The sequence below is a fragment of the Strix aluco genome, chromosome 3 (genome assembly GCF_031877795.1).
Source record: "Strix aluco isolate bStrAlu1 chromosome 3, bStrAlu1.hap1, whole genome shotgun sequence".
NCBI lineage: Eukaryota > Metazoa > Chordata > Aves > Strigiformes > Strigidae > Strix > Strix aluco.
The window spans coordinates 59,119,399-59,145,549 of record NC_133933.1 but is presented as its reverse complement, the minus strand read 5'-3'; the positions used below and the strand labels follow the sequence as shown (position 1 = coordinate 59,145,549).

Sequence of the window (26,151 nt, the reverse complement as noted above, 5' to 3'; positions counted from 1 at the left end):
TATACATAAGATTAAATTCAGATTTTTTTTTTTTTTTTAAATAAGGAAATTGTTAGGAGTTAGATCTTGGCAAACCATTGTGATCTCTTACAGAAAATACTATACTCCTGTTTTCAAGTCTGCTAGAGGGTGAAAAAGGACTGTGGTCATAAAATTTTAAAGTAAGAGGGTGTAAAAAAAACCCCAACCACCAACCCCACACCCCAGAGATCGTGAAAAAAATTTCAAGAACACTAGCCTTTTAAGAGAGTCCATAAACTTATAGGTAGAGATTTGAAAAACGCTGTAATAATCTCTAATGAGAGATTTCATACTTGAAGCATGATTCAACAGCTGCTACTGTGCAACTAGAAATATCCTTTCAAAGGAATCACCTCAAACTATCTCAAAGATAATAATAAAACATTCTTCAGTGCTAGGAGGACCCCAAGATGCAATAGAGAAGAATTAAAGCAGCCATTTATGTCAAAGGCTGAAAGGAAACATAACAGATAGTTTGCTATAAACCAAATTATCTTGAGAGCCAATTGTGATGTCTTGCCCTAACTATACTTCCACTGTCAACAAAGGCCACTATTGAATAATTCTTGTTTTAGAAATCTGAACAATTTCAGTCAGAAGAATCTTAATGCATCACTACTAAGAAGAGGAGATCAATTGTATTTGCACTATTTAGAGAAAACAATAAGTATTTCATGTTTCACGTAGCATGGACATAGGAAAAAAAACACAAAGTGTTTCCTACCGTACACTTTGCTGTGCTTCCCATGAAAGTGACTTTTGGTAAAATGCCCATCCCCTTAAACTTCATTATGGACTTTAGATTTTCGATATCACTCAGTTAAAATGTCTTCCTGCTTTTTTCTGCATTCACTGCCTGAACTATGGTCAGGAAGACATTTCTGGTTTTGTAATTTTTAAGAGTAGAAGAAATGCATTAAAGATGCAAACCCGAGGGATATTCATGCCCTGCCATTGCTCCAATTGAGGCTATAATGCAATAAGTACCTTTTGTATTCCAGGATCATCTTAAGTTTTAAGAATAGTCTGCCCAAGTTCGGTGAAAACCTAACAGTTTTAAGTCTTCTTGTCATTTTGTGAAGCTGGACTAAGATACGGCTAACTTCAATTTTATCTTTTTTTCCCCTTAAGTGCTTTCAGGTGTATAAAACACTCTATGAAGAAGCTGTTCAACCTTTCCATGACTCTCTTTTTCAATCCTTTCATTTCTCTTTTCTCATTCATTTAATCTTGGAGCTTGCAAAGTTTGAGAGCAACCCATTGTAGTAGGAATCAGAGCCTTGACTGTGGTTCACCGCTTCACCTGTGGTACCTATAATGAAAAGGTCAAAACTGCTACTCAGAATCTCCTCCTTTGACCTCATGCCTCATCAAATTGAACCTGCATTATGGCCAGTGACCATGACAAGACTCACAGAAAGAGTGTGCCACTGAGTGATGATGTTTCTGGCAAGCCGTGACATCCATTCTAGCTCTAACTCTTAACAGAATTGAAACATTTTTTTTAAAAGTGCCTTAAAATAACCACAAAGTTGTGCCATGTTACTGGATTTGTTTTGGTTATTACTTATCATCATACTTTTAAATATGTTATACTATTATGGTATCCTGATCAATGCAGACAGTTCAGGGCTCATGTAAGCAAAAAATAGCTCTTTGCTTTATGGCGTTTTTTTACCCTTGTAGCCAGAGTGCGTCACCTGTTTTTCCTTTACTCCAGCCTAGTTTTCTAGTGACCTACTCACTGAACCTTCTAGCATTTAACTCCTCACCCTGTGAGAAAGCAATGATCACATTCTCTTCTTTCCTCTTTTGCCTCACAAACACAGGGAGAGGTCCCAGCTCCTGGGGCACCTGCTCCAGACTCTCTGGATTTCTTATTCCTCCCTCACTGCCCCAAAGCTGAGGCTCCTTCCCTCAGCACTCATCACCTCCTGTGCCTGGCAAGTCTAAGTATCCCCATGTAAACATACAAGAGTGGAAAAATTGAGCAGGAAGCTCTAAAGAGCATGTCTAGTTGCCAGAAACTATGTTCACCTTTCTCTCCTTCTAATTTCTTTTACTCCCTTTGGATCAAAAATTCAGTGAGAAAAAAATCATGGCTACTTAGCTTCTGTAATAACTGTTTACCTTAGCCAAACTGTAAAACACTGAAAAGAATGTATTTATTTGCTTTTCTCTATGTTTTTGGCAACATGTGTTCCATGTCTAACTATCCCTTGTCATTTGGTCCTGGAAAACTTCCCAAGATACTTTGTATTTCTATGTTACCAAAGAAAAGTCTAATAGTTGATGGAAATCATGGTGTTTTTCCATTTCCACTGTTAAAAGAAATTTTGAGGAACACAACATCTTAGCAAATTAGGATGACAGCTAGAAGACATCTGTATATTTCAGAAGCAAAGGTGTAAGTTTACAGGTACCACCTGCAATTCAATAGCCACAACAAAACTAATCTACTAACACTAAACGTAACTTGGTTCAAAGAAGGAAAACCAAATAAAGTTAGCAAGTCCCCCAAAATGCTCATCCAGCCCATCATTAAGCCTAGTTCTAGTCTTGCTATTAACTTGGGAGGCTACTCAAAAACAAGAGATCAAGGGAGATAAATTTGCCTGCTATTGTCTATTGTACAAACAAAAAGTAATCCAAACTAGTTATGGTGTCAAAACCAGTGAATTTTGCTAGAGGGTCAGCAGCTTGGCTCTTTTTTAGAGTATCACTCTGATGTGAAACAACCAAATCACATAAAATAATAAAAAAGGAGAAAAAAAAAAACCAACATTAGGTTGAGATTCATGTTTCTACTCCGGTCCTAATAAAGCTGTTGAACCCCGTTTAAAATACTTGAATTAGTAAACTTGCAAGTGAAGAAGAAAAGATTCACTAAGTTTGTGGAGAAGATGCCTACCTGGAAGATGAGGCACCAGTATTCCCATTGCTACACCAGTAACTGTTTATATATGTGAATAGGGTTGATCCACAGATAAGGTTAAGATAACTACAGAATATTAAATTGCAGAGCACTTTGCTTCAAGGTAGGAGATAAGAGTTAAAGTTTCCTCAGGCAGAGTAGAGGACCAAACTTTGTTTTTCTACACTGCTGGATCAAACCACCAACTCTTACTACTTTGCACACCATGCCCTTCATTCCCCATACTTTCCCACAGGTGTTCAAAATTAAATATTTAGTTTGAGGTCTAATGAAATAGCATTTTTTTTTCCAGCCATCACCAACTGACATTATTCCAGTGAAACTCATGCATTGTTGAAGAAAGGAGAGCCTGCTCCATAGTGAAGTAACACAGCTCTCTGCCTCTGCCGTTATATTAACATTATCCCTGCCATATGCCAGACAATTATTTAAAGTAGAGGCAAGATCGCGGGATGAAGAGATGACTGGGCAGTGAGCTACTGACCAGTAGAGCTAGACTCTTTACCAGACCACCATACTCCAGAGGAAAATAGGACAATTCTCTGAAAGATGCTAGATCCGGAATGCTGCAATGGTCAGGCACAATTTTAAGATACATCTGACTTCTAATTTTTAAAGTGTGGTCTAGTGGACTGGACTTTAGGCTTGAGCCGCAGGTCACCTAGACTGTCTGTCAGTCACTGCCCATGCAGTGCTTAATTAGCTAGTGTGGCCAGCATTTGTTTACAGCTACACTGGGGTAGACCCAGACTAATGCCATTGTCTGTTATTAAGTTGTTCTGAATTTACTATAAATTTCATGCTACTCTGTTGCAAGCTTAGTTACAGAAGAGGAATTAGAGAATTACATAGGTAAATCTTCATCAGCAGCTGAATCTCAGGGAGGTGAGGCCTAAATAGGGGTAATGGTATTAAATTACAAACCTCAAAGGATGCAACAAAGGCTAATTAATGTTTTTAAAGGGTTTTGAGGGTGGAAAATGCTACACAAAGGAGAAGTAAAACTATTTTGTGAGCTTCTGTGTAGGCTAGCAACTGAAGGCTCCAATTATGTGGCTTTCAATAGTTAACCACATGAACATAATAAAGCTACTTTGACAACTGACTTCCTCCTTACTTCTCATTTGCATGACTTTCAGCACTTCCCACATTCTGCAAAACTTTAAAAGGTCTCTCTTTATCAAAATGGACTTGAACTCTGGCTTAACCTTTGCCAGGATACCAGAACGAGGAGAAACCTGAATGGGTCTGTGGATGCACCAAGACAGAAAGCTGACTGAAGCCCAAGATGCGTGCCCACTGGAGGTGAAGGGGAGATGGACTTCTTTCAAATACTGCTTAACTTATCAGCCTAGTTTGTCTTAAAGGAAGCTTCCAAATTCTGATTTTTCTTTTGCTAGCTTTTTTTATCTTCCTAATTTATCTGGATAGCTTGTGAATAAAGCCTTATACATGAAAATCTTGTCTATTTCTCCACAGCTATATCCATTGCTTTAATAAGACATTACTCCTGTAAACACTGCCTTCTTTACATCCTTAAATGAGGCTGGGTACACGACCATACCACCACTATTTTCACATGGAGCCTAAACCAAATGATTGTGATTATAACTGTGGTCTTATCAGTAACTTCAACAGCAACAGGCAAAAGACACAGAAAAAGTTATCAGTATGTGTTTTGTAAGGAACTTTCAACTTCCAACTTTTGCTAATCATTTCAAGTCTTTCTTCTTTAATTAGTTTCTAATCCATGACTGGGTTTGTTCATCATAGCCAGCAATACAAGAAATGTATCCCTCTGATAAGGTACTGAAGTTGAATCTTTTTGCAAAATATTACCCATTCATTTTCATACATATACTTTTACAGGATTATTGCCTTCCCCAACTCAATTTGCTTCAACAGCCAAAAAAGACTTAAGAGTCAGGGAATATCTGGATGTGGTAATCCTAAATTACTTTGTTCCCTTATGTAAGATACAGCTGCAATCTAAACTGTTGGGGAAAACTTACAAATATAAATCAAGAGGGATATGACATATGGGAGTCAGGAAGAGGGGTTTCCAGCTGATAGTCATTCCTTTTCATTACTTTGTGGAAAACAGATTGATCATTCACCAAAGAAATCACATCTCTTCAAACTGCTTGAGTTCTCCTTCAAACACAAAATTCACAGACCATCTTGTTTGAAACAGAGCATTTCTCTGCATGCTTCAGGCAACACTGCTGAAACAGGAAACCTACACAACACTGAGAGAAGATAAAGCATGGAGAGATCAAAGGAGAGTAGCTGTGCAGCATCAGAACCTACACCATGAAGAGCAGGGCCAGGCTGGCAAAAAGAAAAAAAGAAACTAACCCCTTTGAATTCACAGATGGAGGTCTGCCTTCCTCTGGGCATCTTTGTTGGAGAAGCGTCCTTCTGCTGTGGAAAAACAGACATTCCAAAGCACATCCAGATGTGCACAAATACTCGTGACGTGTTTCTCATTCTCATCACAACATGCTCTTGATTTATTCTTGATTAAGACCTGTTTGTTTTCCCTGATGACCTGCAAGGCTGTTATAGTTCTTACAAGTTCAGTTTTTGAATATCTCACTAACTTCAAGACTTCTGTCTTGAGCAATACCCTTACTATTCCTCAAGGACCTGTGGTGGTGTTCCTCTACCCAAGGACTTCGAAGAAGTGCAAGTTAGCTCAACAGTTTGTTGATATCTGAAGTTGCTGTCAATCATCTTCAGCACACAGAGATGGGACTGGAAAGCAGTGCTTGGGGGATGGATGGAGAGTGCATAAAGGCTGCCTGGGGATTCAAGCTGAAGCTATACAAGCACAAAGAGAAGTAATCTAAATACAAGACATCACATCTTCTAGGTTCATTCTTCTGCTGGTTTAGCTGCTACCACATTACAAAAGGCTGACACTCTTCTGAGCCAGCCAATACACACTGCTGTCCTTCCCAAAGTAATGCCATCCAGCTGGGTATTTTGGATTTCTTTTACTAATATGTGAATGGCAAGCTGGGTAGCACACCACAGAAACTGTTCACCACAGAGTTTGGGTGTTTTGGGTTTGTTTTTTGTTCATTCGTTGTTTTTTTTTTCTTTCTGTTTTTTTTTTTCCTCCCCCCTCAGAGATGCACCTTCTTAAATGACAATTTAATTTGCTTTCTTTTTTAGCAATCATATCCTTTGCAATGAAATTTACCTAATGGTCCAGATAGCATGACATTGTACATTTCCACTTTTGCTGTCATTTTTAAATTCAGAAGGGAGAAATGAAAGAAAAAAATTACACAAAGAGACCTGAAGTTAGTCAACCAAGTCCCTCCTCCCCCCAAAGTCCTCAGGCTCCGATGAGATTAAATCACAGAGTTAATACAAATCTAGTCTGTCAGTTCCAGCAGATATGCACTGCTTCTAGGATAAAAGAACAGTACAGTAAGAATATATTCAACTCATCTTAGGTTCAAAGTAAAAGTCCTGCTGAATGTAAAGGGACAAGAAAATCACTACAGATGATGCTAAAAGGCTAAGAATAGCTAGAAAAACATTTATAATGCTACGGAGAATTTCTCCCCTCCACCACTGCCAGTCAGACAACCAGAAGTGGGTTATCTTTTTTATTTATAACATTTTGTTTTATTCATAGCAGTATTAGCAGTTCAGGAACAATAACAAATACCTCTGACAACCTGTTCTTCCCATAACACCAACATTGCCAAAAATACAAGACCGAAAGTGTTAAACTAAAGATCCTGCTCCAAGAAGCCAGGACCCCCCGAAAGTATGAAAGTAAGATAAGGTCATCCACAAACCACCATAGCTGCACAGTCTGCTGAGTCTCCAGCCTATAAACTCTGCCTATAAATAGACAGATTTTGCTTAAGGGATTATTCATAAATGGGCTTCCAACAAAAACAGTGGTGAGACTGCAGGAGATCATTAGCTTATACAAAGTTGAGAGATTTTTACTTAGTCTGCTAGTACTAAATGAACTAAGAACTGTTTAAGAATGGTATTCACTTTGCTGTGTATGGAACAAACCCTGCCTTATTTTCATGCTTAATGCTAGCTCTGTATTTAAATGCCTTTGCTGTCTTGGTGTGTGATACATAAGACACTAAAAATAGCCTGTCTGCTCCACAATTTCCATTGTGTCTACCTTTGAAAAGCTTCATTAACGATGAAAAAATTACTATGAATTTAACTTAAGATAAAGTCTAAAATGTTGAGAGATTGGCACTGCACACATAGTAAGTCCCTATTATGTATTTTCTATGTAAATCTACTTTATGCACCTCATTCAGGCAAAACTCCTCTATTTCAAGATATACTGGAGGAAAAAAATAAAAATGCTTGGAAGTCCATGTCTTTTACTGCTACTTTTTCTTTTGTGTGTCTGCCTGATAAGGCCTGGAAACTCTCCAAAATGTAGGAAGTCTTATCTGTGTGTTCTCCAGCTCTTTTTTTGTGCTGTAGATATCTTTTTAATCCAACTCAGATGTTGTTTATACTTTGGAGGGCCTCTTGCAGCCAGCAAGACAAAACAAAAGAGTGGGATCCTGTTCCAGCAAGATATAGATGTGTCCTCTCAGGACAAAGGTAAAAGCAGCCAGTATTGCATTTGCAAAGCAGAGCTGATCATTTCATGGCAGGGAATAACAGTCTATTTTAGGATCCTGACATTTTAATGTATGTAATATGCAAATAATAGTGGACATGCCTTGAGCCAGCTATAGAGCAGGCACAGGCAGATTCCACAAAGATGTTCAGCATCCTAAATCCAGCTTCGGCAGCTAACTCCCAGAGAGGTTTCTTAAATAAACATCCATCACGGACAGCAACAATTCTGGGTATTTTAGTCTCCCTCTGTGAAAAGTTGACTAGCTTCTCAAGTAGTCTTATGATATCGCCAACCAGCAGTACTTTAGCAGCCAAATACACCTCTAAAAAGCTTAAAGCCTAATTACTCTATCACTCAAATTACTAATTACTCTACTTTTGCCACTTTTCCTCCATTCAGCCTTTCTGGACACATACCATTTACATGTGATGACATTATTTAGTCAGTCAACTCCATTTGTAATCAAACAACTGGTTGCTGAGTATCTTTCAAAACCATGCACAACCAAGACTTACAAGGACTACACACACACCGGGCAGCAAGGGAAGAAACTTATGTTGGTTTTACACTCATTTCTATTTTCTGACTTTGCATGTGTACATGTGCTGGTACTGTAAAAACACATGGGATTAGGCAAGTCAATTTGTCAAACACAGGCACTGTACTTTACCACCACATATATAGAGAGATTCTGAACACTTTCCGTTTTCCACATCAAAATTAATTAAATGGATGGGGGGGGGGGGGGGGAAGGTATACTTGTGTGCCTTATAGCTTTCCAGTGGCATTCATTTTAAATTTACATAATTTACAAGTCAAAAGACTAATGAAACTTCTCAGTGCCACAACCATAGCTGTCACAGAGTCCATCAGAAAACCTCAAGCTGTTCTTTGACTACAAGATCATCAGCTACAATACAGACCTTGGCAACAGCAGTTAGCTGGCCACTGTCAGTGATGGATGAGACAACAGAATGCAGTTTGCTCTTTGGGAGCCTGCCCTGCTGACAGGCAAGGCAAACCCGGTTTTGTCAGTGAGCCAGGCAGATATGATCCTGAAGACACAAAAGAAACAGATATGAGTAGTAACAAGGTGCCATCCTCACAGAGTCACTTTTCTGGCCATAACTGCATTTTAGCAGATGTCCAGTTCAATATTACCGGTGATACTTCCATTATGGGCCCGAAAATCCATTATACCTACTCTGACTGCATTTTTCCTCAGCCAAAAGACCACATGGTACACAGGAATAGGCCAAATGCTAGGAAACGTCAGCAACTCCCATGCTGTTCACAAACATTAATGTCCAAACCCAAGCACATTCTCCATTACAAAAACAGAGGCAAAATTCCAAATGCAAAAAGCAGTTATTGTGGTTAGGAACAACTAACAATCCTTGATGGCACTACCATTTGGAAAAATACTGTGTTCAGCTCCATCTGCAGCTACTGTTTTGTTACAAGATATGCTGCTCTCGCAAACAATTCTACCAAGTGATTTTTTTAAAAAATTCAACTCCAGAGCAGGATATCTAGACTGAAACGGCCGTGGTCTGATAGGAAAGGTTGGAGAGCTGATTAGAAAGTACAATATACAATCAAGACATCAACACTTGCTCCAAACAGCTTACAATTATTTCAAAGTGTACAGAAGCAGCAATAAACAGTTCATATTTCCGTCCTTCCAGTGGACACACTACAACGGGCAATCTGGGCAAGTCAGTGCTAAATACATGTTCCTGGCAGAGCTCTGCCATCTCAGGCACTTTGTTATTACACTGCTCCTCTTGAGGCAGCCTCTCTATGCAACTTTTAGAGGATGCTTCAACCCCTGGGGTGACCCACTCTTTCTCTTTGTTCAGAGCACTCAGTAAAAGCAGCTCCAAACCTAACTTTGGCCTTTTGTGCTTATACTACATATTATTTATCACTCATACTGCATTTCATAGGAAGACAATCAGAACTGCCATCCAAAAATCAAGCTGCAGTCTCCCAGCTATATCACAGCTGCTGACTGCCTGATCTTTCATTATTATAAAATCTAAAGATGTATCCTAATACTTTTTGCTTTATGAAATTTTTTGCACATGGGCTCTGTAACTTTGAGATAGCTGTCAAGAGAGACCCTCCTCTCTCTGCCCCCTTATTCCTCAGACCTGATCTCAGTGCAGGGATTGGGTTTATCCTGTGGTAACCCCTTCTCACGATTCAGTAACCACTCCAGCAAACCCCTGGAAATTTGCACTATCACTACATGCACATCAGCTCTGCTCTGTTCTAGCACTTTGCTAAGGAGGAGACAACCATCAGGGAGGCAGAGGGGGGAGAGCAGAAGTATTGCCCATCTCCAGCTCTGGCACAACCCTGCTGCTGGGAAGAGAGGGTACATAGACAGCAGTGTCCCTCCTCACCCCTGCTAGGAGAGCAACATATAGCCCAGCAAAGCCAGGCTAGACTAGCCTGATAACATTGGTGTATAATAATTTTGGGGTGCATGTATTTGTTATCTGGCACATATTTTGCCATCATAGCACATGGGGGATATGCTATGAAGCTGGTATTTCCCCCAGCATTACTCCTCATTCACTATTCCAAAACCTCTGCAAATATACTACCCTTTCTCAAGCTGTAAAGAGAGGAAAAGCATCACAACAAATGAGTCATTCTTCTGTTCTGTCTTTCATATTAGTACTTTTGCAGTCACTTCAGCAGCTCTGCTGTTTAAACCAACTCCTGTTTCTACAGCAGATTATAAACAGGCATACTACTCTTATCACACTGAAAACGCATTCTAGTCACCACGGCCATTTTCCACTCCTCGTGTAGCTAAGCCAAGTCTGCCTACTTATTGATGAGAGCAAGTTTCAGCTGCAGTCAGCACTGTTTGGGTACTGTTTCTGTGGAAGTGAGCTAATATCTATAGCCTCATGTGTTACCAGCAGAATGGCTATCTGATGTCCAGAAACTGTATCATAGAGGTGATGGACATAGAAAAAATTGAGCACTAATTTAATTTTCAATTGCAATATCTTCTCTCTGACCTGACAGTTCAAGAAGTCATCACTGGACTACTTGGGTGAACAAACTCAATATGAGAGCCACTGAAGAGGAATTTCTGGGATGTCTTTCCACACAGCCACTTTCTCTGACTATAGCATCTCTCAAGCAGAACGAGCTACTGAATCACTTGCTGGTCTGTCTTGGGTTAGCACACATATATTTAAACCAGCGTGAAGCTCTGCATCTTTGATGTGAGTTAATTAAGCTCACATGGCTTTCTCCAGCCTGGCTTCTGCAGCTTCGGAAGTTAAGGGAGCCAAATTAGGCCCATCTGTCTAAATGGAAGGGAGTCCTCTCCCGCCATAAGGCACACTTCATTACCCAGCACAGGAGCTGCCTTCCAAGAGCACCAGGAAAAGGGGTTTTGCTGCTGCCAACAGCTACCCAGAATACCAGGCATGCCAAGCGTGGGGGTTTTCACAAGAACCATCATTCTGTGCCATCAGCTTATTTGCACAGAAGCCTCAAGGGTCTGTCTACAAAGGGATTTCCTGCAATAACCTTTTGTTTAACACTTGGAACTTCTTGGCAGCAACAGATCTGCAAAATGCATTTGACTTTTTTTTTTTTTTTTAAATTTAAAAATAAAGGAACTAGAAAACTTCAGTGGGGCAGAGGAGGTGACTCTCTGCCTTGATCCTGCGCTGTTCATTGTGCAACCGAAGTTTGTGGTCCATACAAGCTCTGGAAGCCTCTCAGATGCTAAACTGGAATACCAAGAAGGAAGTAGCTTTAAGTAATCCACATCATCACATACAGCTGCTACAGAAAGGACACAAGCCACTCCCTGCTGCTACTCAGTGCTAGGATCTGGGGAAGCAAAGGCAGAAGACGCAATGACACAACTTAAGCTCCCATATTTGTCTTAAAGGATTTGATCTTGTAGAGGAACTGCAAAACTGTGATCAGATCCCATGCTGTCTCTGCCACAGCAGAGGTATTAACCATACTTTGGTTATGAGTTTCTGTATGTGTTATACAAAAAGTTACCACCACAGCAAAACCGTAAGTGACAAATAAAAAATACTTCCTTCACTAACCTGTTTTCTGCGAGACAAGACTTGAAGGAAATATATCTAAGTCTGTATGTAAAAACATACAATAGTGTTGAGAAACACAAACTTAACACTGAAGACCTAACAAACCAGACCTAAAAGATTTTTTCTCTGTCACAGGCGATCTTTATGAATGTTATGAAAACTAACAAAGAAGTTTACAATGAAAAAAGCCCAGCAATCGGTAATAAATACATACATACCCTAAGTAGCAACAAAGATTTACTAATGTTACAGGACAGTAAGGAAACTGTCCAACAAGTGAAAACACATGTTTTTGTGACAGGCCTCCTACGAGGTTCCTTCTTAAACCTAACAAAAATGAGGTATGGAGATGACCTGCATATAGATTAGTTTTGACTAAAGCAGGGCTCCCCAGGGAGCCTATGCAACTGCATGGGTGAAAAACTGGCTAGCTGGGCTTTAAGAGTAGTATTTCATGTGCCATACTTGGAGGCCAGTTACAAGCAGAGTAGTGCAGGTGCCTACTCTGTTAGATACCCGAGGAGGAAATAAAGGGCACTCCTGGTAACGGATGATGTCCACCTCGGGCTGCAGTTAATATGCCTGAGGGCAGGGCTGCCATTCAGAGTGGCCAGGCAGGAACCTCATGAAATTCAACTTGGACAAATGCAAAGTCCTGCTCCTGAGGAGAAGCCCATGCACCAGCACAGGCTGGACTGACTGGCTGGGCCAGCCTGCTCTGCAGAAAAGGCCTGGGGGACACTAAGCTTAGCACAACCCAGCAGCATCCCACACCCTGTCAACAGCAGTGTAGCCAGGAGATCGAGAGAAGCAATTCTTCCCCTTTCCCTGGCACCTGTCAGGACATTCTTGGACCACTGTCTCTGGTTCTGCAGTTCTGTGTGCTAGGCAGGCGCTGATAAACTTGAATAAACCCAGGGGAGGGCCACGAAAGTGCTCAATCACTTGAGCACTTGCCCTGCAAGGAGAGAGCTGGGACATTCAGCTTGGAGAAAAGACAGCTTCAAGGAAACCTACTGGCAGCCTGCTGGTACCTATGGGGAGGTTATAAAAAAGATGGAACCTGGTTTTTCACAGTGGTGCATGGCACGAGAATGAGAGACAACAGATATAAATTGCCATGGGGGGTCCCTCATGGAATATCAGGGAAAAAAGCAATGTTCACTATAAAGACAGTGAAGTAGTACAACAGGTTGCTGAGAGGCTGCAAAGCCTCTATCCTTGAAGGTCGTCAAACTAAGTCAGAAAAAGTCCTGTGCAACCTGTTTTGAATTCAGTGTTGACACTGCTTTGAGCCAAAGGTTGAATTAGAGATCTCCTGAGGTCCCTTACAGACTGAAGGACTCAGTGACTCCATGCCTCCTGCCACAGGTTCTGTAACATGTAATAAAGGAAAAGGGCTCACAGAATTGAAGATTACTCACATTTGGGAGCCTGAAACCAGTATTTGCACCTTGGAGTTCTGAGAAGCAGTACTTCAATAGTTTGTACAGTGCAACAGAAAAACAGCACAGTTTCGTTATGCTCACATTGGAAGCATCTTAGAGCAAAGAAACGATGCTTTTGTCACCACCTTGCATCCCAGAGTTGAGGTTTGCAAGCAAATGTGCACAAGCAAAAAGCATTCTAATTAAAGAACTAAGAAACACAGACTCCAAGGCTTAATGAATCATAACAAATACCTAGAAAAAAAACTAATCCTGCTAATTTCCAAGTGTTTAATTGAGTTGGCTGAAACTTTTGTGTGCCTGAACACATCCACATAGAGTTATTTCCCTGGGTAGAACTCTTCAAGCTGAAATATTGATTCTTCATCTGGGACATGAATGGCAATAATCTGTTAATAAAGTCATAACTTCTCTACATACCATATCAAGGTCTTGGGAAACCCTCCGCTTGCGCAGCTCTTCCATCCTCTCACACACATCCGTGAAGCAGGTGTTATAGTAGTCTGCGTACTGCTGTGCCAGGTCGTCAATATTTCCCAGTGACCCATCCTACAGTGGAGACAAAACAAAAAGAAAGAGGTTAACTGATTTTAAAATTCTAATTTAAAGGTAACACCACAACTCTGAGGGAGACCCTCTCCCTGCAGCACATCCAGCACACAGCTCTTGGGTCATCCCCTCAATCCCTAGCCTCAAGCATGCTAACACGTAAGAACAGTTGGGAACTGCAGTACCACAGTAGCCCCTCAAAAGCAGGTAGGACCTTGCTAATTCCTACACAGAGAGAGAAAGCAGGGACAGCAACACACAGTTGCGGAACAACATAACCCCAGGCACTATCTGCCTCAATTCCCTCCTACCCTCATATATTCATATTCCATCTGGTTCTCCCACACAGCTGCCCACTCATCCAATAACCAGTCATTACATATGTTTCACTGACCTTATTTACTTGGGAGTAGCCCTGCTTTCCTTGACAATGACTAATAGCAATTTAAAATATTAAACTTCTTGCTTATAAGCAAGCAGCCAGACTGCAAACAATTCCAGCCAAATTACTTTAACCGGCGAGTTTATACCACCCACAAAGACATTCTGACAGTTGGTCTTTTAAGATATACTGGAGGTGCAAATATGGTTTGCTCAGTCCCAAATGTCTGCTTTGCTAGGCAGGATTGCTACCCTTTTAATAAAATGGCTATAGCCAGGAATCTAATTGTAATCATCTGTTAATTACAGTCAAAATTAGTGCTTTTAAAATTATGGATAAATAAGAAAAAAACACAAACAAAAAAAACCAGGCTGGATTTTAAATGGCATGAGAAATCCTTCTAAACTTCAGATATCTATGTCACAGAAGGCTGGGTAAGGGGATGGGCAGGGTAAATTGACAGTATTTTTGGTACAATATGCAACCCACTTAAAATAGGTCCAAAAGATGGGATGGAACAATTTTGTTTCTCTATTTGTCTAATTTATCAGTGAGCATATACATTATTGTATACCTTCTTTAAAAGGTAACAATCTCTACTTTGTGCATATTCTGAGAGAACAAGAATACACTGCAGAGTGTTATTTCATTGTTGCTGTTAACAGATGCATACAAACACATACAAAATTATGTCTTGAATATTAAGAAAAAACTAAGCAATTGAGAAATAATTTTAAAATAATTATGCTAATAATATACATAAGTTGCAATGCAGAGTTTTAGCATAAGAGCTAGGGGGAAATCTTTTAATTAGAAACCACACCTTACTGGAGCTGTTGCCATTTGGAAATAAGCTTGTGGTCCTGCTCTCAGGGTTCTTGACCATGCTGAAGAGACAGATCTGTCTTAATGAAGTATCACTTCCAGAGAATTGGAAAAAACATTCCAGTTTAAATCAAAGTGAAAGCCTACTAAACCTCGACTCTGTGAAACACACTCTACTTTTTTCTTAAAGTGCAGTTCCACATGCACAACAGGTTACTCAAATTCCCCAGAAAGTTCTGTAGAGCTCACGTTCCCAAAATTCAGAACAGGGTGAAGTTTCTTAAGACTACTGTGTACAGTACAGGTGGAAAACAACTTGCATGTCATCTGTTGGAGCAGCAGAAGCAAAATAACTACACTAAATATATATCTATACACACACCCTCCTCTATACATACCTATGTATTTTTTACTGTATTTCCTATCTATCAACCTGCCAAAGATATCAAACAGGAGATGTTTCAAATGCTAAAAGATTGGGTTCCTTAGTGCAAATACACTTCTCAGAACTTCAGACTTCCCAGAGCTCCAAACAACTTCCCACTATGCTAAGCAAGTGTATAGTTTAAGAGGAAGAAACAGCATCATCTCTGAGAGCACAACAGGCTACCCTGCCTTTCAACCGGAGCAGCAGTGCTACCAGCTCAGCAGGCAGTGGGCATGCGTCTTCCTCCAGCCACTTCCTTGCCATCCACCATTTCCCAACAAGATGAGAAAGAAACTTTGACTCTCCACCTATGCCACAAACTCCACACCTCTGCCTGTGCAACCGGACGCTCCTCTGGTGGCTGAGGGCACGCTTGCTGATCCCGTGCGCAAAGCGGGCTGCTTTCACAAGGTTTGCACACTCAGTAGGGATAACTAGTGCTGCAGTGCTGGAGAAAAAAGAACACCAAACAGAAAAAGCAACTCCAAATTTTAACCTTCTTTTGCTTGCTTCTTATTGCAGGCGGTAAGAAAAGAAAACCTGTATGATTTCCAAAGACATGACATGACATCTGAATCCCAGCCACTCCATCATAACAAACATCCCTCTCTAAGGGTTACCAAAAATTCCCACTTTGGAGTATCTTCCCCTGCCAGAGTCTGTTTATTCCTTGATAAGCTTTGCCTGTTAAGAGTATAGGAGCTGGAAACAGTAATGATAGAAGATCAAGACAGGAAACCATCATTTTCTTAGAACAATATTAGACTGATAAAGTAAATAGGCAGATTTATCTACTCTCTCAGTTCTGGAAACCATTAATAAACCTGCTCAGAAATAGGTGTGACTTGTGAAGGTAAAGTCACCGGTCTGAAACTGAGTGATATATTCCAAATCCAAATGTATCATGTGAACTTCAGCTCAGCTGAGAGTCGGGTGGAGCAGAGGTGAGGACTGCAGTATGCTCCAGCGCTGCTCCATGCCCTTTCCCACACCTCCTCAGGTCTGCAGTCACAGACTGCCGACAGGATAGCAATGGTGCTGCAAAATGGATCAAAGCTGAACAAGTGCTCATTTTTCACTTATGCTGGAGTGCAGTTCACTGTTGTTTTTTTAAAGGTGGTCTCTACAAGGTTGAAGGCTTGTGACTGTCCCTAGAGCAAAATTAGCTTGACTGCAGCACCCCAATTAAAGCCCGCAGAACATGGGTGGCCCCACTGCCTGCAAGCACGTGGCTGTAAAGAAAGGCCTATTCACAAGTGACCCAGTCCGCCAGTGCCGCAACGTCTAGAGAAGTCAAGCTGCAGGCACCAGCCTGCCTGACTGACAGAAGGGATTGTTGTCAATGCTCGGGACTCACATCAGGGGCTACGCTCCAAATACAGCTCACGCCAGCAATCTGGGGAGGACTAGTCCTGTGTGAAACAAGCTTAATGTCCAAAAAAATATGAAGGAACAGAAGAATCACAAGATCTTACAGATGAAAATTGATAACAAACATACACTCACTACAACCCTGCCATACACTTTTGCTGGGTTACCAGACCAAGGGCAGCTAGCTTTACAAGTTTGCTACTCCACAAAAGCAGCACGCAACCTCCTAACTACATACGGACAGCTCTGGGGTTTGAAGTCTCTAGCTTCAAAAAATGAGAACAAAAATACAAACATCTGCATTGGTATCTCAGCTTGCCAGGAAGTTGTAGTGGAAGATGTTGATTGAATCATTTGTCTCTGTGGCAAAGAGCTTCTTTTATGAGTTTGTGTGCGAGTATCCAGAAAGCATTACTTTTGTCAAAAGAAACACAGATAGACAAATCAACCCAAGCCAAAGACAGCAAGTATTTCACACCCCACAGCATCCACTCATCCACTCGTGTTACAGGCGAGGAAATAAAGTCGTAACTTAACACAGGATTGTATATCTGATTTATATCGCCTCAAATGTTATCCCTACATATAGTTATCTCCATTTTCCTCCTTTATTCTTCAAGCACTATTAAAAACATGGCAAAACTAAAAACAAGAAGATGCTTCTTTTTTCTACTGCACTGATAACGGCCAAGGAGACCTACTTTAGATATCATCAAACCGCAAGTACAACTAATCAGAAGAGGAATTTTCAACTATGGCATTTTGTCTGTCTATTCATTAAACTGACCCCCCTGATTCTCCAAACAGTTCTAAACTGTCTCACACAAAATCACCACCAGGGTGCTTTGTCTTTCTATTTTGTTTTCAAGTTGCATATTTTAAAAATATTCATATGCAAAACATTAGCTCCAGCTTGAGAAGTCATTCATTCCCTTACAAAGAGTCAAAGGAATTGTCTGAAACGTTTTTAAAAAATCCCTAGCATTATTAATATAGAACAATAAAAGCATTCATAATTAATTTTAAACATTTTAAAAATATTTCACTCTGATGCATAAAGAATAAGAGTCAATATTAATTTTCATAAGTTTCTTTTACTTTCTTGATTTCATATACAAGCCAAAACCTAGAGGATTTTTAAGATAATAAAAAAAGTCTAAACCCATCTGTTTGTTCATTCCTCTTGTTCCTTATTAATAGCCCTACTCTGTGAGCTTGATTCCAATACTAATACAACAGGGTCTAAACAAGCATGGGCTGCCATTTTAGTTTTCATAGGTAGGAACAAGCATACAGCTATTTGATACCAAAAATAATAAGCCAATGCAATTTATAATAAGCCTTCAGTTATGTGCCACTATGTCCCATTTTGACGTAGACTGGTCCCATATTTGAAACAGCTTATGTGAGTAATGAAAAAAAGACATAGCTTTCAAATTTGTTCTTACTGATGTACCTGTAATTCAGTAGTCACAGATGTGCTCTTAACTGCTTCAGGTCAGTAACATTTTTAAGAACAAAACCTCTTAATAAACTCTTTCTCATTTTGTTACAAAGTTAACACTTAAGCAAAGCCTCACCACGAACACTGCTTTGCACCAGTTGTGTCTATTGCCATAAAAACTGCAATGTTCCAGCTATATAATCCCACAGATCTTCTCTGGTGGAAAAAATTCTTAAGCAACACAAATATTGAGCAGAAATACCATTCCTGAAATGCTTTAATTTATTCGTAAAAAGTTATGACATGTTTCTCCTAAGACTTCACTAGTGCCCAAGACCTTTCCATAAAATACTCTGATAGCCAGGAAAGTAAACAACCCACTAGTTTTAAAGTGTTCAATGTAAAATAAAGATTTAATAAAATATTCTAATGAAACCAGAAGTTATCTCAGATTTCTATTTTTGATTGTCAAATATGTTCCTAAATTGCCACCTTATAATGTATTCATGCAACATTTTCTGGCATCATAAAACACAGAGTAAATGATGAATTGCCCTGGAATTCCCAGAGAATTAATTCTGATATGCATGTGAATACCAAAGGAATCCATCGGGATTCCTGTTAATGGAGTGACTACAAAGAAAAGTTGGAGTGATTTGACACTTATTATAAAGTTAGGATTTATCGGTCACTGCACATCAGTTAGTTTAGCCCACTGGCAGAATCCTTTGTATTTGACATCTGAAAGTGTAAAAGAGAAAAATGTTTTGTCAGAGAGCTCTGTTGGCAATAAAATTAAGTAAAAATCCATTCATATTTTAATAATAGTAATAAAATAAAAACACAATTAGCTAAGGAAGAATAATGGACTTTGCAGAGTAACGCATACATTTAAGGAACCTAAGTACTAGGCATTGGCACAGCACACATACTTTCTGAATAAATTTTCGTGAAGAGTAAGAGTTTCAGAAAAAGCTAACAAAAATACAACTACTGGAGTTTGTAGCTTTCTATCTCAGATTATAAAAAATGTATTACAAAATTGCATATTTCAGCATATTCTCCTCCTATTCCAGCAGATGTTAGGAGTGTCAGGAAAGAGGTCTTGATTATCAGATATACGTGCACACTCTCCAAGCCACTGGGTGAAATTCATGTAACTGCATGAATCTCAAAAACGTAAAAAAGTTGTGCATACTACAAGCTCGTTTGGTTAGCAAAACAGATGGGTCTCCATCTGCACATGGCAATGCAGATTACAGCACACAATGCAACTACACAAGTTTCTAACTTAAAAACCACTTCAGCCATGGCCATAGCACATGCATAAACTGGGAGGTTAGGAACAGGTCAGACTGGGAGGAAAAAACAAAAAACAAAAATCTGACTTTTTCCTATTAAAGTATAAATGTATGTGGAAGGGGCACAGACAAAGGGAAGATGGTCTTTCACAACGCTTTGCAATCATGCCCTGACAAAGGCATGTTTTTGACCTTCACAGCCCAAGATGAGAAAAATCCATTTCCGTGCCTGAAACACAGGACTACTGTGTGGAGAGTCACTGTAAACATTAGCAGCTTATTTCTGGCAGTTCAATCTTAACAGGGACGCCTACCAAAAATTTGTGGAACACAACCCTTGCATTTCAATAATACCTTTGGTTTGGATAGCTGTAAGAAGTACGTAAATGAAAGCCAGAACGTGGGCCAGAGCAAACAGGCTTCTTTGAGGAGGGGAGAGGGGTAAGAGGGAGGAGGGACCATGAAGTGGTGAAATGAGAACATCTGCTGAAGGGAAACATGTTTGTGCCTAACAAACACACTGTTTTCAACAAGACTTCATCTACATAGTACGCATCCTACGAGATGTTTAAAGTTAAGCAGAACTAGCTTACCTGGAAAGCAAAAGATACTCAGATTTTCATGGGACAACTTTGAGTAAGATGCCAGTCCTTTTTAGATATTTTTCCTAATACAGGCTCATAGAAGCTCAAGAAACTTGTGCATCCTTCCCTAGGCAACCTTGGGCTGCCAGTGTCCCTCCCTGCACTGCAAAATATATTAATACATGAATTCAAGCTACAGGCAATTAATCTGAGAGAGACACTGTGTTTCACGTTCCTCCACAGTTCTTTCTAAGGAGCTTTAAATCAGATCCAAACCTTTTCAAAACAGAAGAGTTAAACCTGCATGCACCTCTCTGGCTAGGGCTTGCATCTCAATTTGCTACAGTATTACAGACTTGCACAATGAGCACAGGCATCTGTAGGAAAACCTGCAGAGCTTCATGATAATTGTATCTGTTAACATTTCCGACCCTCTTACCTGTCCCTTGCTAGCAATGTATTTCTGCCAGGAATAAGGCTGATGTTTTGCCTTCTGGCTTAGCTTCAAAATGGTTGCCATTAAAAATAAACCCAACAAGCTGCTAGAGAAACACTCCCTTCTTTTCCTAGGGCTTGGAAAGGACAATCTTCCATTCAGCAGAACTAACAATTCCACTATCCATGAAGCGACAGGTTCAAAGTCTGCCTTGACAGTCAGCGGGGTCAGAAATGTGAATGAGACAGAAGCGCAAGGCCAGGCAGTCCAGAGCGTGCCTTGATATTCAGGGGAAGGCATAAAATACTCAGTGTAGAAGTCATGACATTTTTATATTGAGAACAGCTATTTTAGAGGATGCTGAAGGGTTGTCATGGTTCCCTTGACCTCTCTATAGCTGGACACTGTGAGAACAAAGAGAACATACAGATCAGACCAATTCAATAGAAGACTTTCCATTAATTTTTATGGCATCTGAGGGTTGAGTCATTAAGCTATGCGGCTTTACAGACAGTTACAAAAATAGATCTAATAAAACTGTGTCAATCTCTCTGCAGCATGGTTAAAACAGTTCTAGATTCTGTACAATAAGCAGAATGCACAATGGTACAGTTTGGTATAAAAGCTTTTGCAGCAGTTATCTGAAGTAACTGACACAGCCCACCAAGTTCAGAGCACAGTCACGATAGACCCAGAAACTTTATATTAAACACAGAGCTATGTAAGCTTTTTCTAATATATATGAAACCTTGTCCTATCTTTACATCAAAACAAACTCTTCCCTTTTTCAAAATTCTGCAAATAAAGCGTTTCCTTCACCATCAGCACCATAATCTTTTTCCTCTCACTTTTCACTGTAAAGCCCTGAAGTCTTTGTGAAGAAGGTATAACAAAACATCTCTGGAAAAGCATTCCGAGTGTGATTTATGCTTTTCCCTTTGTAAATGAAAATCAATTTGAAAGCACACTACTGAGATCTCTCTCCCTGGCATGCAACCAAGGAAGTCTTCTATGTAAAAAATAAAAATGTATGTGTGCGTATATATATATATGCATGCTAACAGAAAAGTTGTATCTATGCAAATGTGCATTCCAACATATTTAAAAAGTAGGTATTTATCACAAGTAGAACCAGCTCTTTCACATGCTCATTATCTTGACAGACAAGATTACATGCAAATTTTATTCATGAAAAGTTAGTTCAAAGCACCCTTAATGTCCAGCTTCCCTAATAACAATATATTATCTTCTATCCTCCTTCCCCCAAGGCCATCTGCACTAACCTCATCAAAATGTAACTCAAAACACTTGTCTGTCCTGATACCTGCCAGGCCACCACTACCCACCAGGCTGGTCAGCAGTCAGGCACAGGTTATCATTGACAGCTTGTAAAGCAGAATAAGTTAACAACTCCTTAAGCCATGTAATAGCTGCACCTGACATCACCTCCCATTAGTTTTGTTTCCCTTGCTCTCACTGCCTCCTCCTTTTGCACACTGTGTCTGCTGAGACTTTTTCTCCAACTGAGTGGAAATGAGCCTCTTGATGCACACCAGCTGCAGTGGACTTCTATCCTGACATTTGAAACAGAAGCAAATGGTAAACAGAAGAATGGCAAGAATTAATAAATGAACATCTATGTAATTAAACCAACATTAAGGAGATGGAGGTGAATTTCTTGTTTCAGAATTGGGAAGTTTAGCATATGTCATGGGGTGGCTTTGTTTAAGTCTAATGAAATAGACCTGCAAAAGCCAAACATCTTAAGTGGATGATGAAATACATCTTTATCCCAGTGAGCTAGCCATATCAACGGCAATAGTGAAGGAAGTCTCATTAAAATTCCTATCTTTTTCTTACATTTAGTAGTAACACAGTGTAACAAAAACAAATCTTCTGTGATACTTGGGTCTACATAACTGAGGTGCGAGCAAACCATTAAAATAGGAGCCTGAAAAAAACCAAGCAGAAAACATGTAAAGAAAAGAAAAGAAAAAACCACAACAATTTGGATATTTAAAGACAAAACAAACTGAGAAGACAACAGTATCTCAGGACAACTGTGTAAGCTCAGCAAATCTGGTTTACAATACTTCCCAAGGTGTTGAAGTTGCATGGTAGATTCAGAGAAAGCAAACTTTGGTCATGTTTCTGTCAAAGCTTTCCTACAAAAAGCATAGTCAAAACCGATTTCTATTTTGTACCAATAATCACTAAGCGGCATTCCCTTATAGATGGACATATTGGAGAAACACAACGCAACAATAAAATGCACTAATCTAAGTCAATGAACGAAAAGGTACTGAGATCCTATCTAACAATGATTCTGCTGTATGAAATTCTGATTTCATTTTCAACTAAGAAAAAAAAAGTCAAAAACTACTGTAAAATAAGGGTTTCACTATGAACATACTCTTTCGAGTATGAACATACTCTTTCGAGTATGAAACTCGAAGATTTTATTTTAGGAATAGGCAATTATTTTTCTACTGTTTTTGTAACTCTATTTGTCTGTAAGTCAACCTCCATACATGAACAATATCCAGAATATTAATACCGTCTACTAGTACACTAATGTTCTGCTCCTATGTGGGATTTTATTCTAAACTAATCCTTTTATCCTGTAAATAAAGTATCTTATCAACATCATAAACCAGTAAGGAAAGCACTTACTAAACACTGGATTTGTGAATCTCTATTGCATCAATACATGACAGTAAAACCTTTATAGCACCCTATACCCTACATATTTACTGCTCAATTTAATTCCTGCCTGAGACACAATATACACAGGTTCCTAACAGGTATATGCATAAGGGACATAACAATAGTATTAAATATAACTGTCACCACGCTACCCAAGGCAAAACAATTGTTTGTTTCACAAAATAATTCTTTATCCAATTTGGTGGTCCTTAAATAGTTTCTCCAAATTAAATGCATTAAATTTGTTTTGGCCTATGAAATGTTTAGGTTTTTTTCCTGACACTAAGCAGCTCTTACAACCTGTAACTTCTTTGTGGAAGAAATGGTATTTCATTCTACCTTGTGCTGGGTGCTGTATAAAAACCCAAGTGACAGCAATAAGTACCTACTCTGACCTTCGTTCCTCTCTACTCATATATTTTTCCAAGAGTCACAGTAGTGGTGAATAACCACCTTTATCTTAAACTTTGCTATGCTTTCCACCAAGATGGTTTGGCACGAGGAGGACATACCTTGCCTAGAAAAAGGAAATTCACTCAAAACCCCCTTCTTATTCATCTTTCTCTGTTCCTTCTGCCCCTTTCCCTTGCTTCTTCAGTGTACCATTGCGCACTCCTTGCCCCTTTCTTTCTGCTTCTCTGTGTTTGGGTTTTTTCCCCACCCTTTTCAAGAGCCAGGCTTGAGAACCTGAATGGGTCTCCTGCCTGGCCCTCCCTAAGGACTGCAGCTTCCCCTGACCCACTGGTGCTTCAGGCATGCACCAATTGAGGAGGAGAGCGTTCCACGCCTCCCCTAATTTCTCACCAGCTCAGCAGCTGAATCCTGCATGGGACCTTACCCCCAGCTATAACTACTGGCAAGCAGAGGAGAGAGCACAGCCCTCTCCCACTGCAGGAAAGCCCGTGCCCTAGGAAGCCCAGTGGGGATGCAGTCACCCCACATTTCTTCTGGCTGGAAGAGCCTATCGCCTCATCTGCACCTACGTGGCAAGAGCTATGGGGCAGCACTGCACCTGTACCCAGCTCAGCGACGAGCATCCCAACATTTAGAAGTGTTACTACACTATTATGGAGTTGGGTATGATGTTAAGCACAATGACTTATTCCTACATGTGCCATTTAAGAGGCTTATTTCCAAGAGACAGGCCCTCTCCTGCTATCCATGCAAAGGTTTTGGAATGGGGGAAGGGAATCTTGAAGCACCTGCTTTCACCCCAAAATCCAGTTTTACAAAGCGTGAAAAAAATACTGTTCTGCACATCAAGGCACAACAGGGTCCCTACCCTGTTTTGGGAGTAGATATGGAAATCAGTTATCCTGGTTGCTGCGCCCAGCAGTACAGAGTACTGAGTGCCCCAGAGACGCAGCCCTTGATTTACTGCTGCAAGCACCGAGGGCAGCCTAGGTGTCAGCTGTGGAAAATCAGAATGTTGATGTTTAAACTGCGTTCTTAGACTGCTACTCTATTTTTTTCTGCTAGAAATTCAGCAGCTTGCAGCCTGGAGGATACACCCATCACTTCTGCGTACCCAGAGACTAACCTCGCCTTCACTCCTACCACTTCCTGACGGGCCGTCTTTTACCGAGAAAGGAAACAACCGTAATTGAGCATGGCAGCAATCCATGTTTCTCCATGTAATCTTAGCAGCAGAAGAAATGGTTTCCTGTAGCTCCTGTAAGCAAGCTGCACCCAGCCCAGCCCCCTCCCCCCGCCCCACCATGTCGCCCATCCTGCCAGCCCGCGCTCTCTCCGCAAACCCTCGCTTCTGCGAGGACTGGGTGCCTACTGCTGGCACAGACACAGAGGGGTTCCCACTCTTGGGTGGCATTAATAAGCTAGTTCAAATAGACACCCCGCATTCATACTAATAACATAAAACCATAAAGACTGACTCTGCTCTGAAGCTCTTGAGCAAAGCCTCAGCTTTTGACTCTAGCAGAGGTACGGCACTGTTAACACACTCTCAACCACTGTAGGTAGCACACAGATGAACTAAACAAAGCTGCTCATGCAAAACTTCATGGTACTGGGCTCAGGTTTTTTATCACCTTAACTAAACACCTTGAGTCTCTTTGGAGAGTGTTTTATTTAGGAGCAGTAACGCAGAGTTATCAGGGGGTTTCAGTTCATTTAATTAAGTTGAATACAATTACACTCCAGTGGGTCTTAAAAATGCGAGAACCTATTTAAATATTATTTAGATGCATATCTTTTAACTACCACAGATTGCATAGGGCGTCATGTTTATATCAATTAGGGATATCAACCTAGCAATAAGAACTATCTCTTGCCAGCTTATAATCCTTTATACTCTAGGATCTTGTATTTTATTTGCTCATTTCCCTTTATCTGTGTACAGTGAGGATGGGCTTTTTGCATTCCTGTGTGCTCATATTGCTTCATCATTGCCAAAGCACTTCCTAATTAGGCTAAATAGGCCTCTTACCCAAATAAAAAAGAAATATTTCTGTCTACCTACAGAGCAAATCCTACAGAGTCTGGGCTTGAATAACTGTGTGGTTGCCATATCTTCCAGGTGTTCCAAGCACATATTCCTCTGAAGGAGCAACATGCACTTTATTACTGACAGGAGCTCCCCAATAAGCAGGATGCTATGTACTTGTTTCAATGAAGTGCTTAAGCCTGTGGGTGCTGTCAGTCCAGTGGCTCTGCCCACTGATAACAGACACGAGGACATGGAATGAAGCTGACTCTGGGGAAGTTTGGATCTGACACTAGGAAAAGGTTCTTCACTAAGAGGGTGGTCAGTCACTGGAACAGGCTCCTCAGGGCAGCAGTCACAACATCAAGCCTGTCAGAGTTCATGGAGTGTCTGGATGACACTTTTAGTCATATGGTTTAGTTTTAGGTAGTCCTGCGAGAAGTTGGATTCTATGATCCTTAGGGGTCCTTTCCAACTTGAGATATTCTGTGATTCTGTGTTGCTTTTACTGAAGACTGAATACATTACTTGAGTGTTGCACATCAGAGATGC

General features: G+C 40.3%; 1 protein-coding gene across 5 annotated transcripts in view; it reads right to left on the bottom strand.

The window, feature by feature from the left end:
* Positions 1-26,151, bottom strand: part of LOC141920991 (SAM and SH3 domain-containing protein 1-like) — a 574,883-nt gene that overhangs the window by 87,641 nt on the left and 461,091 nt on the right. For all 5 annotated transcript variants that reach the window (XM_074818712.1, XM_074818713.1, XM_074818716.1 and 2 more), the window contains one exon: positions 13,552-13,680. In XM_074818712.1, coding sequence (XP_074674813.1) covers positions 13,552-13,680 — 129 coding nt within the window. The remainder of the gene's footprint in view (positions 1-13,551; positions 13,681-26,151) is intronic.